General features: G+C 42.0%; 1 protein-coding gene and 1 long non-coding RNA gene across 2 annotated transcripts in view; one reads left to right on the top strand and one right to left on the bottom strand.

Moving 5' to 3' along the window:
* The window catches only part of FILIP1L (filamin A interacting protein 1 like), a 496,325-nt gene that overhangs the window by 215,878 nt on the left and 261,087 nt on the right, over positions 1-19,360 (bottom strand). Inside the window, exon 4 of the mRNA XM_082245486.1 lies at positions 18,270-18,448. Coding sequence (XP_082101612.1) covers positions 18,270-18,448 — 179 coding nt within the window. The remainder of the gene's footprint in view (positions 1-18,269; positions 18,449-19,360) is intronic.
* LOC309546016 overlaps positions 1-19,360 on the top strand; it is a 410,500-nt gene that overhangs the window by 231,031 nt on the left and 160,109 nt on the right. The gene's annotated exons all lie outside the window — the stretch shown is intronic.

Here is a 19,360-nt window from a genome sequence, read left to right as displayed (position 1 = left end):
CAGATAATATCGCCCGAAACACTCCAGAATTCATCCTGCTGCTTTTGTCAGCAGTCACATCAATAAATAAAAGAGAACCAGTTCCATTGGCAACCATACATGCCCACGCCATGACACTACCACCATCATGCTTCACTGATGAGGTGGTATGCTTTGGAACAGTTCCTTTCCTTCTCCATACTCTTCTCTTGCCATCACTCTGGTACAAGTTGATCTTGGTCTCATCTGTCCATAGGATGTTGTTCCAGAACTGTGAAGGCTTTTTTAGATGTTGTTTGACGAACTCTAATCTGGCCTTCCTGTTTTTGAGACTCACCAATGGTTTACATCTTGTGGTAAACCCTCTGTATTCACTCTGGTGAAGTCTTCTCTTGATTGTTGACTTTGACACACATACACCTACCTCCTGGAGAGTGTTCTTGATCTGGCCAACTGTTGTGAGGGGTGTTTTCTTCACCAGGGAAAGAATTCTTCGGTCATCCACCACAGTTGTTTTCCGTGCTCTTCCGGGTCTTTTTGTGTTGCTGAGCTCACCAGTGCGTTCTTTCTTTTTAAGGATGTTCCAAACAGTTGACTTGGCCACACCTAATGTTTTTGCTATCTCTCTGATGGGTTTGTTTTGTTTTTTAAGCCTAATGATGGCTTGCTTCACTTATAGTGACAGCTCTTTGGCTCTCATATTGAGAGTTGACAGCAACAGATTCCAAATGCAAATAGCACACTTGAAATGAACTCTGGACCTTTTATCTGCTCCTTGTAAATGGGATAATGGAGCAGGCAATTGTCCCATTACTTTTGGTCACTTAAAAAGTGGGAGGCACATATACAAACTGTTGTAATTCCTACACCGTTCACCTGATTTGGATGTAAATATCCTCAAATTAAAGCTGAAAGTCTGCAGGTAAAGCACATCTTGTTTGTTTAATTTCAAATCCATTGTGGTGGTGTATAGAGCCAAAAAGATTAGAATTGTGTCAATGTCCCAATATTTATGGACCTGACTGTATATTTGTGTGTGCTTTCATGAAACTATAATTCCTCCTATTTTTCACGGAAAATGTTTCTGTTGTAAGTAACTCTAATTAGTTGTCTTTTAAGACTATTTGCACACAGGGCCGTCCTGCTGCAGTGCGTCCCTCCCAGCCTTTTTGTACACCCACCAGATAATGGGTGCAGCTTCCAGTCTTGTTTCAAGTAGCCTGGTAAAGTATATGGTAGGCACTTTAACCCTGAATAGATAGGGCCCTAAATGCTGGTATGACTGGCTGTGCCAGAATCTTGTATCTGAATGCACAGGGCCCTAAACGCCAGTACCACTCAGTACATAAGTACAGCGTTCAGCCCTGTCCAGTCGTGGATTGCTATAGGCTTTGGCAGGCTGCCTGTAGCAGATCTGGACGTTGCACCTGTCCCTTGCGGGCACACTAAAATGCCAGGAGGGCCGAACTGCAGCAGGACAGGCCAATTTACAAGGGGCCTAAAGAGTGACTTTAAATATTAAAAAAAGGCAAAGTATATATCTCAGAGATGCTATCCCCCTGCCCAATCAGGGCAAAGTGAAAATGTCTGTGCAAAGCCCACCCTCAGTCCACTTTTTGCACACCTCTCCAATACTACCCCATCACTTCTTCTGTGAATGCGAGTACACATAGGAGTTCTAGGTATGAGGGATCATGTAACCACCTCTTATGATTCGATGCTTGGGCCTAGTCGCCATTTGCAAGGTCTGAGCTTTGAAACCTGACAGAGGGGCTGAAGACACTGCTCCATTTTAGTTCTGACACTGGGTAATTTGGTGGCAGCTGCAGCCGAGGAAGGAGTGGCAGGTGGGTTCTTGAGAGATGATTATAAAGTGTCTAGTGTGTAGGATTTAATACAGACACTGCCTCTTTGCAATATATGGGTAATGTGACAGGTACCGCTTTAATGGGGAGATGCAGTAAAAACTGATATTTCAGCTATGGGTAGACATTGGTTGCTTGGATCAACTAGTGCTGGCATCTGTGTACCCCTAAATGGTCCATGGGTGGGGTTTATGGGGTCTATGTGGGTCAGAACACTGCAGTCAGGCACTGGGTGGGGTAGGAGAGGGAAGGAGGTCAAAGCAAGTCCTAAAACGCTAGGGATTGCATCAGGGTAATAAACGTTTTAGCTTTAGAACCACTTTAAGCTGGCCATATACTGCTCAAATTTCTGACAATTCCTGCTGGCTTGATGGGTATTCCAGCAGTGTATGGCCCTCCTGGAACCGCTCTGTTCAACAAAAGTCAATTGTTCAATTGTTTTTTGTCAAAGGAGATGTTGGAAAAATTCTGAATACAGCAGCCTGGCATGGGGAATTTCCTCCAAGCATGCTGTTAGTTTAAAGAACCTGTTAGATTTCTTTAGTTGAACCCTCTTTGGTTTACTTCACATAGACATTAAGTAATGAGAAATCTTCCAGATGGAACGTAGTAAAAGAAATCTAGCAATGGTTCTAACTCTTCCAGAAAAAAAAAAAAAAATAAACCTTTTTAATTGGGATTCAGCCTTAACGAGCACCTGTACTATGGAAGGTGGGGAAAAAAAGAATTAGAGGGCAAATGACTAGTCACCAGTATTGCTGTAGGTATATGCAGCTCATCTTTTTCTGCACTTTGTTCCTAAGGTTAGTGGTACTCCTAATGACTTGGGGGGGGGGGGGGGGTGGCGTAATAGCCAAGAAGTAGCAGGAGAAGGGGAGGAAGTATAGATCCACCCAATAAATGAAGCAGAATCGGGAGATCCCTGCACTGCAGATCCTCAGGTACAGTTTCCTCTCCAGCAAGGAGAACAATGGGCAGCACAGTAACGATATCTCATGAGACTAGCAGTTGGAGGCAACAGTACCTTAGATAATCGCACACTGCTATTCGCTTATACAGAAAAATAACAATCACAGCAAAGTGCACTGCTATTTTTTAGAAAAATCCCTTAAACTGCTTAGACACTATTAACATTTCTAGGGGTCCTCTATAACAGCAAAATCTAACTTTTTTGAGTTAAGGTCCATTTTAATTGCCAATTAATATATCTCATTATCGTATGATTAGTATCTTATGTCTGAGTTCAAAAGCATAGTAGTGACAGAGTAATCAATTTGATAAATCCTCCTCTAATACAATTCATACTGCTGTGCAGAAAGGCTATCAGTTTAGTCCACCTAACGGAACAATACAAGTCAAGTGTTGCATTACATATAATTAGTTTAGCAGACATGGAGACTTGCCATATCTACAGCATTTCCTTCTAGTTAACAATAAATTCCAGATGGGAAAGTTTGGGTGTGAGAACGCACATCCACTGATGCATAGATAATGTTCTACAAGCTCTGTACAGCATCAACATCTCCTGTTCCACAGTAGCAGTTATCATGCTGCGTGGCCCTCTGGCTACTTTTAAAGCAGCTCAAACTTAGGGGCGTTCATTGTTCTTTATGTGTGTCTACACATATCCGGAAACTTTAGGTGTGACGTGCCAAATGGTCTTGTGTAAATGATTTGCACACGCAACTTCAGGAAGGCTTAGGTGTCACATAAAAACCTGACCATCACATAACTTGAGTTCTGTAGAAAAGAACAGTTGTAATATCTGCTTGTTGGAAGTGAATCCATGCTATGCCCATGCAGAGCAAAGCAACATGCCCACCCTGTTAGATTGTAAACTCTTATCAGTAGGGCCCTCTTAAAGTGGTTGTAAAGGCTGACGGTTTTTTACCTTCATTCATCTATGTATATGGATTCTTTAGCCCCCCTCCCCCCCCCCCCAATACTTGCCTAAGCCCGATTTTGATCCAGAGATGTGCATGAGCCTTGAGGCTCTCCTGGGTCTCTCCCTCCTGATTGGCTGAGGTGGAGCATCAGGAGCCATTGAATTCCATTGCTGTTAATCACAACCAGTCAGGCGGGGGGGGCGTGGCTGAGCTGTGCTATCTGTGTCTTATGGACGCAGAGAGCCAGCTCGGGAGCGAGCACGCACGAGTTCCCCCACAACAAGTGGCTGGCACTCGGCAAGGGAAAGGCCCAGAGAAGAAGAGGATCGTGGCAAAATACAATTTTTTCCTTTACAATCACTTTAACCCTATTACACCACATTCACACTGAAGCGGCACGACTTCGGGGGCGACCTGTGAAGTCGCGTGCAGCGTGACTTCGGCACGACTTGCACGGACTTCATAAAATGAATGTCTATGCAAGTCGCTCCAGGTCGTCCCGAAGTAGTACAGGACCCTTTTTCTAAGTCGGAGCGACTTGTGTCGCTCCTATTAGAACCGTTCCTGTACTACACTATGGACCGCGATGGTGCGTGACTTGTCAGGCTGACAAGTCGTATTGGTGTGAATGGACACTTATTCTATTATATTGCAACTATACTCTTTCCCTTTATATTGTAATGCGCTGCACAAACGGTTGGCCCTAAATAAATCCTGTATAATAATAATGTTCAGTCTAATGCTGCCCACCCCAACAGCATATACTTACCTTATTACCTCCTTTTTCATTTTTTATCGTTTTCTTTCTATTGCTTCTCATCGAGTGAGAAATTACCCCTTTAACCACTTCAGCCCCGGAAGGTTTACCCCCCCCCCCCTTCGTGACCAGGCCATTTTTTGCGATACGGCACTGCGTTAATTTAACTGACAATTGCGCGGTGATGGGACGCTGTACCCAAATAATATTTTTTTCCCCCACAAATAGAGCTATATTTTGGTGGTATTTGATCACCTTTGTGCTACAAACAAAAAAAGACTGACAATTTTTTCTAAAAAACATTTTTTACTTTTTGCTATAAAACACTAAATACTAAATAAAAAAAAATAATAAAAAAATCTAATTTCTCTATCAATTTAGGCCACTATGTATTCTGCTACATGTTTTTTGGGGGGAAAATCCCTATAAGTGTATATTGATGGGTTTGCCCAAAATTTTATTGCATCTTCAAACTATGGTATAGATTTATGCGATTTGAATTTTTTTTTACTAGTAATAGCGGCGATCAGCGATTTTTAGTGGGACTAGGACATTGCGGCGGACAAATCTGACACTAGGTGACACTTTTTTGGGGGGAACGGTGACACTAAAATAGTGCTAAAAAAAAATGGACTGTTACTGTACTAATGACATCGGCAGGGAAGGGATTAACATCAGGGGCAATCAAAGGGTTAAATGTGTTCCCTGGGAGTGCTTTCTAACTGTGTGGGGGATGCTTTGACTGGGGGAAGAGAGAGATCCATGTTCCTGCTTAGCAGGAACACAAGATCTCTATCTGCCTCTCTCACGAATCACGCTGGGTGCCGACGAACATCGGGTCTGCCGGACCCACTGATTGGCTTCGGCTGTGTCCACGCCCTAGACCCAGTGCACGAAATGACGTACAGGTACATTATTTCGTGCAAGAGGGCCGCTCCGCCGCACTATATCTGCGTGGGGGCAGTTCAGAACTGGTTAAAGAAATGACACTGCTTTGCCAATAGCCTTGCATTGGACATGATGATGCCAAGGGACAGTCCACCATCGGAGCATTGGGGAAGTGGGGATCCGGTACAGTGTAAAAGTACTTTTTCTGGTCCCCCAAACATAAACAAGCATTTATCTTTGAAGCTCGGGGGCAGCCCACTGTATAGAAACATGTTTGTTTTCCCTGTTGATAGGTTTTAAAGAAGATGATGTGCTGCCATCGGAACTGTGTCTCTGCAGGGAGGCTGCCATCTTGGTAGAGGCAGGCTTTGCTTCCTCATGTCAGTAATGTGATTATAGGGCAGCCTTATAGTACCAAATCTCACTAAAAATCACCTGAGACTAGCAGTCAGAAGCAGCAGGTTCTTTTAGATTACACACTGCAGATGTACAGCTATGAGGCTGTAGGCACAGTTGTGCCTAGGCACCCTCACCTACAAGGAAGTGCTCTGCTATATGTGTAGTCCATGAGCCAGGTAGTAGATGCTGACCATGGATGATAAATCATGCTTCAACATAGATGGTAATTACTTTTTCGGGACCTTTTTTTTTTTTTTTAATTACTGAATCTATTAATGATAGGTTGTTTGTTACATTTATGCCCAGCATTGAACATTTACATTATTTAGCATGCATGCTTAACATGAAGTGATATATATCATGCTAGGTCTACTTAAAAATGTATCTAAACCCAAAAACAAAAATTCAATACTTAGATGTGGTGACTGCATGCATTTTCTTTTTTTAATCTTTATTTTCGCCTGGTGATGAGGTCTGTTATTTTTTTACTTCCTTCTCCAGCAAAAGTGAAAGCTAGAGACAAAGACACTTAAAACGGTCAGCTTTTATTCATTAAAGCAGAACTAATGTCTAAAATGATCATACTGCGAGCAGGCAGGCTCTTTATTGCTGAAAAAACATGCAATAACCTACCTGCCTGCTTGCAGTCTTCCTTAAAATGATCACTGAGCTGTGCATACACAGTTCAATTTACATTCCGACACAGGCATGCACAGGAGAGACGTCATCCCACCACACAGGCCAATCAAGATTGCTAATGACTGGTACCTGGAAGAGTATAGGGAGAAAATGCTGGCAAAACCTCACGGGTCTTGGACCATTGAGAGGTGATAGTTGCTTACTTTAGTTCCGTCGAAACCACTCCAGCTCCGGAAGATTTACCCTTCCTTCCTGACCAGGCCATTTTTTGCATTACGGCACTGCATTACTTTAACTGAAAATTGAGCAGTTGTGCGACACTGTACCAAAAGAAAATTGATGTCCCTTTTTTTTTTCACAAATAGCTCTTTCTTTTGGTGGTATTTGATCACATCTGTGGTTTTTATTTTTTGTGCTATAAACCAAAAAAGACCAACAATTTTGGAAATAAAAAAGCAAACAATTTTGATTTCTGCTATAAAGCATACTTAATAAAAAAAAAAAAAAAAAAAATTCTTCATCAGTTTAGGCCAATATGTATTCTACTGCATGTTTTTGGTAAAAAAAAAAAAAAATCCCAATAAGCGTATATTGATTGGTTTGCGCAAAAGTTAGTGTCCACAAACTATGGGATATATTTATGGAATTGTGTGGTGTTTTTTTTTTTTTTTACTAGTAATGGTGGCGATCAGCGATTATTAGCAGGATTGCGGCAGACAAATCTGACAATGAGTGACACTTTTTGGGGACCAGTGACAACAATACAGTGATCAGTGCTAAAAAAAAAAAAAAGCACGGTCGCTGTACTAATGACACTGGCAGGGAAGGGGTGAACATCAGGGGCGATCAAAGGAATAAATGATTTCCCTGGGAGTGCTAACTGTGGGGAAGGTGCTTTGACTGGGGGAAGACAGAGATCCATGTTTCTGCTTAGCTGAAACACAACAGCTCCATCTTCCCCTCTGACAGAACGGCGATCTGACTTGTTTACATAGGCAGACCGCTGTTCTGCCTCTCTTGGAAAGGAATGTCGGCAAACATCGGGTCCGCTGGACCCACTGATTGGTTCCGCTGTGTCAAATCGCAGCGGGAGTGGGTCGCTGGCTGCACGCATGCGCGCCACACCCCTGAAGAAAAAAAGCCCTTTCACACTGAAGGGTATATATGTGTGGGGTGGTCTGAAAGCGGTTAAAGTGGAACCAAACCCAATGAAAAAGTGGAGCTTCCACTCATTTGCTTTCTTCCCCACCCCCCCCCCTCCAGTGCCACATTTGCCACCTTTCAGGGGGGAGGGGGGGAACGGGTACCTGTTTTTGACAGGTACCCTTCCCCACTTCCAGGAGACGATACACCGGGGCTGTCCCTCTGAAGTTTGGCTCCCTCCTCCTTCCCCCCGTCGCCGAGCCAATCCGAATGTGCAGCGTGCTTTGCCCATGCGCATTAGGGACTTCACTGCCGGGTTCCCTCACCAGCAATGGCGGTGGCAGCAGCAGACAGCCGATGGAAGCTTTAAAGCGGTGTTCCAGCCTCCAGCCTCCCCCTCCAAACATTAAAAGTCAGCAGCTACACATACTGTAGCTGCTGACTTTTAATATTAGGACTCTTACCTGTCCTAGAGTCCAGCGATGTCGGCACCGCAGCCGATTTTTCCATCGGCTGTCGGGTGCTGCCACAGCCATTGCCGGTAAGAGAACCTGGCAGTGAAGCCTTGTGGCTTCACGGGCGGGTCCCTACTGCGCATGGGCGAAGTGCACTGTGCATTCGGATTGGCTCGGCGGCGGGGGAAGGAGGTGGGGGCCAAACTTCCGAGGGACATCGCTGCAGGGCCATCTTCCCGAAGAGGGGAAGGAAACCTGTCAAAAATAGGTACCCCTCCCCCCCCCTCCCCCTGAAAGGTGCCAAATGTGGCACCGGAGGGGGGGAGGAAGCAAATGAGCGGAAGTTCCACTTTTTGGTGGAACTCCGCTTTAAAAAGTATTAGATATAGTTATGCTTTAATTTGTTAGTCACTTGTATAAAGACCACATTCTATTAGTAGTGTACGCTCCTAAGAGTTAGGGACTGATGTGAATGTACAGTATATATGTATAAAGTGCTGCGTAAATTAATGGTGCTATATAAGCAACTGTAATAATAGTACACTATCCTCTCTATTGGGTGACAGTGCTGCTGTCCAAGGTTGGCTGTGATACTCCTCCATAGACACAGTAGAGGAGTGAGTGTAGCCAACTCTTTACTGAAGTAAGTTACTGGGCTGATCACCAGATGAGGATGTAAAGATAAAAAAAAGTTCAATAAAAGAAAACAAATGCAGCCACCACATCTAGAAATTGGTCAGTTACAACATGTTGAATTTTTGCGTATAGAAATGTTTTAGAGCAAATCTATATGCAATGAAAAATTTCAAAAAGTACCCAGTATTTTTATGCATCATAATCTAACCAACTTCATTATTAATAAAAATTTGCTGACATCTAGCATATTGCAGTTTCCCTTGTTGTACCTTTTTTTAAAAAACTTTATTAAAAATCATTGGAAAGGAAAAAGTTGCTGACAAGTATTAAGGGAAGTGTCGGAGCTGTGTCTGATCAGAATGGCCTACGATTTGGCCACAGTCATCAGCAATGCTATACACACTGTAGCAAGGCTGGCCCAAGACTGTGTGCTGCCTGTCAAAGAATGAAATGCTGCCCCCCCCAAAAAAAAATAAATAAAATCATGCCCACCAAAAGGCCCCTACATCCATTATTTTATAAAAATATAACATTTAGAAAATATTATATATACTGTTGTCTTCTTCCATAACTCACCACTGGACCGGTCCACCAAACACCCACTGTCTGTCCTCAGTCCTCCTGTCACTCCTATGTGTGCCGCGGCCACTGCCCTAGAAGATCCAGCCTGCCCTGAGTGAGATGGAGTGCGCTTGTGTCTGACGTCATTGCGCACACCACGATCACGTGAGGGCCCTTCCCTGGAGGAGATGCTCTGCCTCCACATACTCCTCAGTTTGCACGACGGGCGGCAGTATGAGATGGGGAGATGCCACCCGTAACATGCCACAAATTGATGACACACAAAACCGCTGCAAAAAAAAATCTTGTCAATTTGCAGCCCCTCTCCAAGTGCCGCCTTGGTCCAATGGACCCATGGTAGGGCCGGCCCTGCACTGTAGACAAGCAGGTCCCAGCTTCTTTAGTGCACGGTGTCACTCTTGTGCCATCGCTAATACTGCAAAGATTGTGGATTCATCTTCCAGATTACTTTCTTAGTAAAGTAACCTAGAATCTCCCTCTAGCCAGACTTTTCTAGGCATCTACTAGTCTACAGAGCCAGCTCATATTGCATCTGGTTGTGGTAAATGATGGGGCAGTGGCCAGTTTGCACAGCACTGCGCATTAGTGCCACACATAACAGGCCAATATGAACTTGTCAGCTACTGATGAGTTCTTACTTTCAGTGATTGAAACACTTTAAAGTGGGCCGGGTGTGTAATTACTGTGATCTGTTTTTCATTTATAGCGTCTTAATGGCTTTTTGATTATTCAGCACTATTCCCATGTGTAACTTGCTTTATGAGTTCCAGCCTCTGGACTACCTGTCCCAGCAATAGCTTACCATTACACATTCCAATCCTGCGAGGGAAAATTAGGATCCTTATGCTAATTATGTTTGTGCAGTCATGCAGGCTAAGTTAGGGGTCACTGGCCATTTTTATGCTTTCTGCTGATTTGCGTTTTTTGTTTTCACAGGATTGAAAAATCATATTGGGAGGAGAACTTGGCAGCAAATTTGTGGCTCCTGCTCCAAAACTTTTTGCATTGTATTTAGGAAGCTGCCTGAGCCAAATAATCACTTTGTCTTATTCAAGTTAATAACCTTTCTTACGATTTAACGCAGTGCTCACTCTAGTTCATTGCCAGCACCATAGACCACTGCAACAAAATGAAACGTCTTGTAGAATAAAACTACTTCGAGCTCTATATAACTAGAAATTCTGAACCTTTTGACCTATGTCGCATCAATTGGCAATATTATTCTGAGCTTTAGCTGATTAAATATTCATTCCAACTTTATGGATCTGGAGAGCTTTAAGTAAACCGGCCATAATCCTTAGCTTTATTCTGAGCACGTGAGAGAATGCGCATATTGAGTTTACTGTCACTGAAAACTGCACATTATAAGTCACTAATTAGTAGTATTAAAAAAAAAAATTAAAGTATATATACCATAGTTTGTAGGTGCTATAACTTTCAAGCAAATTAATCAATATACACTTATTGGGATTTTTTTTGTTATCAAAAAGGTAGCAAAATACATTTTAGACAAAACTTTTGAAGAAATTTAGATTTTTGAAAATTTTTTATTGGATATGTTTTATAGCAAAAAGTAAAAAAATATATATTTTTTTCAAAATGTACGTCCTTTTTTTTCATTTATATCACATAAAATAAAAAAACCCAGCGGTGATCAAATACCACCAAAATAAAGCTTGAGTTGTGTAAAAAAAATGACATCAATTTTAATTTCGGGTACAGCGTTGTATGACTGCACATTTATCAGTTTAGCAGTGCTGAATAGTAAGAAAATAGCCTGGTCATGAATGGGGTATCTTCTGGAGCTCAAATGGTTGTGTAATGTACAACGCTTCTGTGCCTGCCTGCCTGCCTGCAGTCTAAGGGATTTTATTACTATATAGACAGGTATTACAATAATACAGGTATTTGATGTTGCTAACATTTACACATCCTTTTTCAGAATGTACATTCACATCTGTCCCTGATTTCAAGGCGTTTACATTCTACAGCAGTGCCATCTTAAGAGCCTTATAGGCCCCTGGGCAATGCAGTGCACTGGGGCCCCCTGCCTACACAATCACCCAAGAGAATATACTACAAGAGAGTACAACTACCTGGAGTATATACCTTACTATATACATATTACAGGGAACACTATATAGTATATATTGGTCCCTGTAATATGTATATAGTAAGGTATATACTCCAGGTAGTAGTTGTACTCTCTTGTAGTATATAGTGTTCCCTGTAATATATATATAGACTATATACACATTACAGGGAACACTATATACTACAAGAGAGTACAACTACTACCTGGAGGATATATACCTTACTATATACATATTACAGGGACCAATATATAGTAAGGTATATCCTCCAGGTAGTTGTCTCTTGTGTCGATCGATGGAGAGAGAGTGAGTGTGAAAAAAAAAAAAGAAAATCAAGCAGCCTGGCAGCTGGCTGCCTTACCTTTCACAACGGCTGCACAAGTGCACATGAAGGGAGAAGTTGGGTGGAGGCGGAGCCAGTCTTCTAGGCGCGTAGAGGAGGACGAGCCGACGAGGAGGATCCTCCTCCGCTGTGCATCATGGGTCTGCTCTGCTAACCTCACTGGTTGCTAGATGCCAATCGGCCTGGCCTTGGCAACCAGTGTGCAGTGCAGACAGCAGACTGAGACTCGAGCCACCGGCGGACAACAACGGGGGGGGGGGGGCACTGCCTGGCGGACAACGGGGGGGGGGGGGGGCTTGACCACCAGGTAATCTGGATTCTGGTCTCAGGCCTGTTGACAGTAATTACCACCATGTCCATGTGTGTGGGGCCCCTTGGCAAGTGGGGCCCCCGGGCAACCGCCGGGCATGCCCTTTGGAAAAGACGGCCCTGTTCTACAGTTCCTATCCCACATACATACACATGCTAGGGCCTATTTAGACAGGAGCCAAGTGAACTACCTAGAGGAAACCCACGCCAGCACAGGGACAACAAACAAACTCCATGTAGACGAGTAGTGTCCCTGGTTGAAATTCAAACCAGAACTCTAATGCTGCAAGGCAGCTAACTATTAAGCCACAGATTTTCTTTTTTGTTAGGTGATGAAGCCAGAACAATTGGTGGAAATTTTCACAAATACACTTTGTGCAGCTAGAGCAGCTGAAGCCTGAAAGACTACTGACCTCTAATTTACTGTTTTTCTATATAAGCTTTACTGATATTATATCTTTGTACAACAACATGATCGGCGCACTTAAAAGAGAAATCAAGGCTGATGAGATCATCTTTATTTTTTTTTTTGTTGGGGCTTTTATTGAATCTTTTTTTTACATGGGTCAAGCCTCTGGAGTCTGTTGAAAAAGGATGATGACAGAAGTCTTCATTAAGCATGAAGACATAGATTTTCCAAATGATATTTTGCTACAGTCGGGAGTGAAAACTTCTTACATTTGATAGAAAAATCAACAACTGACAAAGAAAACTGATTAAATGTCATAGAAGCCATTCCTGAATCCTCCAATGTAAACGTTCAGCAGCATTCGCCCAGAAACCTCACCAGAACAATGTGTTCCGTCAGAGAGGAAACTCTTTAGAAGTGTTATAAACTGCTGATTGCTGTTGATAATGTTATATACAGTAAGCAGGTTTTATGTGTGTATATAAGTGGTAATCTCACAGTTTTCTACCATCCGCTGCTGTCTTATCTTGTGTCACATTGAGGATATACATCATTTATAATACTGAGCTCTTTGACGTGATGGTTTACATTTATATACTGGAATTTGCTGGGAATTCGAAGTATGATAAACTGTTAGTGAGAGAAGAAACCCAGCTATGGTAAGACACAATATGGTTGGAGCCTGATGATCATTTTTTAATTTTTTTTTTATTAATTTCAATCAGTTTTACAGAGTACTTAAAAAAGAAACAAAATAGAAAAATGTCATATTTTCCCCCCTGTCTCCCACCCCCAACCCCTCTATTCCCTTTTAGTATCACTGACTGCCAAATTCTCCTACTCAACTTCTATGTAGCTCCGGAATGTCCTACTTGTGATAGTTTTTCTAATTTCCCCAAATTCCCTAAAATTAAAGTCTTTCCACTTTTTCCACTTGTTTTAAAAATTCTCCATGCGTCCTTCATCTCTGCTACACATAAATTCCATATCGTATATATAATCAACTCTCCTACACCAATCCCTAACCGTAGGGGCTTCAGTTTCTAGCCATTTTTTTGGGATCGTCCCCTTCGCAGCATTAAGCAGATTTGGAACAATGGAACAATTTGGAACAAAGCCTGATGATAATCAAACTACTAAATTGAGGATAATAAGCACTGGGAGACGCTGGGCATGTTGCATGCAGAGGTTGAGCAGAGTAGTTATAAGATTACCTAGTGTGGATTTGGTGCATAGGGGTACGATGACAAATACTTATTACATATGGATACAAAGTAGTGTTATATAAAGTGTAGCCAAACTCAAGAACAAAATATAAATATATTGGGGCTAACCAGTTCTTAGATGTGGTGAATGCATTCATGTTTTAAATTTTCCATTAATCAGCAAGAAGAGATGGGCTCAGGCATGTTCAGGATCCCACCTTCCCAATCCCACCAGGAAGCCGACACTGCACATGGCTAATCACAGGCAGTGAGACATTTCCCGACCTGTGCAGCTGCGGACTGGAAAATGTCTCGCTGCCAGTGATTAGCCACGTGCAGTGTTGGCTTCCTGGCGGGACCGGGCAGGTGGGATCCCGAACACACTTGAGCCTATTCCTATCAGCAAGTATAAAAAGTATCTGTTGATCTAAAATGCACTGTCCTTGTCACTTCCTGCGAGCTGAACTGAAAGCACAAACAATGTTCTCTTCCTTTTGTAAACTCCTAATTCCCCCCACTCCCCTCATTTAATAGAGATTAAAAGTAAAGGACATGTTTGAATTTCAGCCTAGGTGACAATCATGGGCCCCTTCACAGATGAGATAACGTAGCAGTCCCAGGTTAGGATGGGAAGTGTGTTATTTACAGGACTACCAGATGAAAATAAAGGAAAAAAACACTAATGCAATCACCTTATCAAAGGATTAGTAGGCTGCAATATATTCAATTTCTGTTTTTGGGTTTAGATACACTTTTTAAGCAGAATTTCACCTAAAAAGGGAGCAGGTACCGATTCTCACTTCCTCTCAGCTTACCTAGACAAGCAGATCAGAAGTTCTGAAGCCTCCTGGGATGTGTGAACTTCCCAGGAGGGAAGAATAAGCAGAATTTCACCTAAAAAGGGAAGTTCCACTTTTCCTTCTACCACTTTTGGATTTTTTTTTTCAGGGAGCAGGTACCCAGTCTCACTTCCTCTCAGCTTGCCTAGACGAGCAGATCAGAAGTTTCGAAGCCTCCTTGGAAGTTCACATGTCCCAGGAGGCTGCTGGTCCATTTAGTGAGGAGTTGGCTATTAGCCAATAAGAAGTCACATCTGGCTTCCCACACAAGCAAGATGGCAGCGCTAAGGACCCAAAGACTGGTGAACAACCGGCCTGGGTGATGGTGACAGTGCTGGACTAGCAAGTGTTTGTTTATTAAATGTCAGCAATTACAGTATTTGTAGTTGCTGACTTTTAATTAATAAAAATTATTTAATTAATAAAATGGCCGGAGTTTCTCTTTAAGTTTAGAATCAGGTTGCATAAAGCAACCAGTACTTTCCCATTCAGGATAGAGTAACAGGCTTGCTACACCAATCCTCTACCAGAATGCCAGGAGGTACATTGGAACAAGCAGAGTATGAATGAGGACTGCTGTGCACATACACAAGAGGAGATGGACCCAAGAGTAAATTTATAGAAGAGGCTCTGTGACACTGAGAAAGAAGTTATGTGGAGCATTTTAAGGTTAATATAAGACTTGAGTTGGGGGGTTGGGATGGACATCAGAAGTCCAATAAGTGCAACTGCACCAAAAGTGCTAGTGTGCTTAAACTTTGACACCATTGTCTTGGTTCATTTCTACAGTGCCAATACACAAACCCTTACCCAAAAGCTATACTTACTTTTTTAACAATGTCTCACCTTATGTGTATGGGGTCAGGAGCATACCTTTTGAGAAGCCAGGCCAGGATTTGAGTTGATAGTATCACAAAAATGGCAGCACATGTACCAATATGGTGAAAAGATTCTGAAGATCTCCACTAACTTAACCACTTAAGCCCCGGAAGATTTTACCCCCTTCCTGACCAGGGGGTATTTTGCGATTCGGCACTGCGTGAATTTAACGGACAATTGCGCGGTCGTGCGACGCTGTATCTAAACGAATTTGGCGTCCTTTTTTCCCACAAACAGAGCTTTCTTTTGGTGGTATTTGATCACCTGTGCGATTTTTTTGATCACGCGCTATAAACAAAAAAAGAGCGTAAATTTTGCAAAAATAGCAATATTTTTCAAATTTTTTTATATGAAATTCCCCCCCCCCCAAAAAATGTAAAAATCAAAATTTTTTAACATTTTCGGCCAATTTGTTTTATGCTATGTTTGGTAAAAAAAATCGCAAAAAGCGTATTTTGATTGGTTTGCGCAAAAGTTATCGCGTTTACTAACAAAGGGAAAGATTTTTGTCATTTTTGTTGTTTTTTTTTTAAAGCGTAATGGCGTCGATCTGCGATTTTTTTTTTTGCGGTACTGCGACATTGCGGCGGACAGATCGGACCCTTGACTGACATTTTTGCCACTTTTGGGGTTGCCAGTGACATTTCTACAGTAATCAGTGCTATACATATGCACTGTTACTGTAAAAATACACTGGCAGTGAAGGGGTTAACTTTTTTTTAAAGGGAGGGGCTATGTGTGATCAACGGTTCTACATAGTAGAACCGTATGATCATCCTTCATACACAGGGGAGAATGACAGGCAGCTTGTTTACACAAGCCGCCTGACTTTCTCCCTCTCCCCCGCCGATCGCAGAGTGACCGGCGGACATCGGGTCCGCCGGTCACACGCGCGGGGGGTCCGTGACCACGCGGGCGCGCCTCCGGCGGCGCGTGCGCGCTCCCTAGACCCTCACAAGCTAGTGACGTAGCCCTACGTCACTTTGCCTGTGAGGGGCTGACCGCCGACGTAGATAGTTGTGCGGCGGTCGGCAAGTGGTTAAGTGATGATATAAAGTTTCAAAAAGGAAAAAAATAATATTATAGGCTCCAGATTTCCCTACAGTACAGCAGGAGGTGAGCGACCGGCCAAATCCAGACTCACAGACCCAAGATAGTGTGCCCTGGCCCTTCCTACTTATATCAACATTATGTATGCTAAACTACACAAGGCTAAAAAGTTTCTCATGTTGACTTCTTCATTACAAGTCATTTCATCTTTCTCTGATTCCTGTATCGCTCAATTATTTTTACTATACAAAATTTAGGAAGGAAAAATAATTTTTTGAGTCTAGTTTGTTCATCTGCTAGTTGCACAATTGAGATCTTCAGTAAAAGGCCAAATGAATAGCAAACAAATATATAGTCTACAGAGTAGGTGTGAAAAGTTCCGAAAATCGTAGCACAAGCATCTGATATTTCACATGTCATATGTTATATACACGCCTCATAGATAGATCATTTACAGCTACACTGTTTGAGTATTGTTTTTCTTTTAATGTCAAATTATATGTAAAGTCTAAACTTTTTTTGGACTAGAGTGGGATGGGTTAGAGCATCTGTTAAGTTTTTATTGCTGTCTGTGTCCCTCTGGGTAGAATCACCCATTATATTTGTCCTGCTGGCCACTATCACTATGATAGATAGTGATGGGAAATTCAAAATTTTAGAGTTGTCATCAGAGCAAGAAGTGAGAATAAAACCTCTAATGGGGATGCCTCTTGTGGTGACAGCTCCCTAAGGGAGGAAGTCCCCTCATATTGTAGAGATTTCCTTTCACTTCCCGTTGTGTCTCCAAGGCAGGAAGTAAAAGGAAAATCTCCCCAACATGATAGACCAAAAAAAAGTTGACACGTTTTAACCATTCCCTATTTTATCCACAATTTAAAAAAAAAAAAATTGTTTTTTTATTGTAACGGAACCGCGACCCACACTGTGTTTGTGGGCTTCCATCAGTATACGGCTTCCTCCAGTCTTGAACATAGATATCAGATTTTCTAGCCGCCCCCCATACAAAACTAGCCAACAACTTATCTTGTATGAGTCTGAAAACAACTACTGGTAACCCTTTATTGAACAAGAAACAGACTGTTTATACACTTTAGAAATATGTCAGTCACTACATGAACAATGACCCGAATATTTACGCAAAACCTCACACAATGGTTAGATAACGAGGTACAGCTAACTCATGGCTAATACCATCTAGACAAGGTTATCATTAAAATGCTAATTAACTCAGCGCACTTAAACCAGCCTGGAGGACCAGACTGCTGGCAACAAGGCTAAAACAAAATACAAAATTACACATTATTAAAAGTGTAAACACAGAGTAAATCAGCATAATTACGATGTGTGGAAGACACGTGGTTGAGCTGATGATATTAGCATCTGCTAGGAGTCTGACTGTGTGAAGCCTTATTGGCAATAGGCAGCTAGGCCTAGAGTCCCAGAGCCTTCATATATTCTTTGAGATATATTGTTGACAAAAATTACTGTCCCATTTGAGTAATCCAATCCATTTTCTCAGTGTCCATTAAGTCCATTATTTTCTTGGCCACCCTTTGTCCATAATAGACACAGGGGGACTTACACATAAGAGGGAGCAGAGACAGGGATTTCCCAGCTTCTCGAAAGTAAGCTGGATTCCACAGGCCCCCCAACCAAAGTGAATCCCGTCCGTTATATTTAGATTTTATTTTTTATATATACATCTTGGTGGGAAAACAGTTTAGTGGATGTCAGAGAGTTTAATCACATTCTAACGTTGTACAGATTTCTGACATCTATAGCAAGATCTCCCAGCAAAATTATCAATGGCAAGAGAAATCAATTGGCGATTTTGCTTTATATGTGGCAATATGGTTGTAAGGATGTAACCTATAATATACATTGTTTCATTGACTCAAGGAATGAGGTCCTACCTTTCTCGCTCTTGCTCCAGTAGGTTGGTGAATTCATCACTCTTCTCCATGTAATCTGTGTGTTTCCTCTTCTCATCCTCCAGTTCGTACAGAGTTTCTCTTTGTGATTTTTCTGCCAGCAGCAGCTGCTCGAGCATTCTTTTATGAGTTTCCTTATGTTTTTCCACAACTTTATCCAGCTGTAACATACAAGGAAAATGTGTAAGTTCTGTAAGGTATAAGTGCTGTTTGTTTTCTTTTTTTTTTTTAAAAACATGTAATATTGTGCCTGTAGAGTGATATGCTTAGTTTGGGGGGTAAATTTTCCTCGTTAGTTGGCACTGCATACGACTAGTGCTGGGCGTTTGTTACACTGGACTCCTGGCATTGGTGCCGCATAAGCATTTTGTTGTATGGGGGGCATGGAATAGATACAAAGTTCATACAATGGAGTCATTTCAGACAAGGTTCATGGAGCCAAGTAATTTCAGTCAGGCACACAAATTCACATGTAAAAAAAGATTTATTTTTATTATACATAGGCACACTTTGATCAAGACGCAAACTAAAATACTTATTAAAATAGACACATTTCACCCGGCTTCTTATATTTCATAAAGATTCTATTAAGGAGATTTCCCCAGAGTAGATTTGTTGTCCTTTATTCAAATTTTAACACAAAACTATGTCAACAGACCTATTTGGATAAAAAGACTAAAGTCTAACGCCAACTAAAACCTTTTTTTGTTAGATTGGGAAGGGTTACAATTTATCTCAGGGTTTTTTTTCTGCTGTCTATATCTCCATCCTTGAGATATCTCATGTATTTCCAGTCTCCATAAACACAACAGGAAGTAAGGGGGCATCTCCAAATAAACAGAAATCCTATCATTGACAGTTGTGGAACACATTTCCCCATTGGAAGTTACTCTCTCTATTCCTGTTGCAGTGACAACTGTAAAATTGTCAATATCCCCTCAATTTCTCCTCATGAGACAGTGGTCCTAGCATAAAAGAAGGGTTGGATCTGTCAAGTTGGGACATAGCAATACCCTTCCCCCAAGTAGAAAAGGACGTTTTGACTGCAGTTCTGCTTAAAAAATGCTGCAAAA

Source organism: Pelophylax lessonae (genome assembly GCF_965119305.1).
Source record: "Pelophylax lessonae genome assembly, chromosome: 2".
NCBI classification, from domain to species: Eukaryota; Metazoa; Chordata; class Amphibia; order Anura; family Ranidae; genus Pelophylax; species Pelophylax lessonae.
The sequence above is the reverse complement of the archived record's forward strand: the minus strand, read 5'-3'. Positions and strand labels throughout refer to the sequence as shown.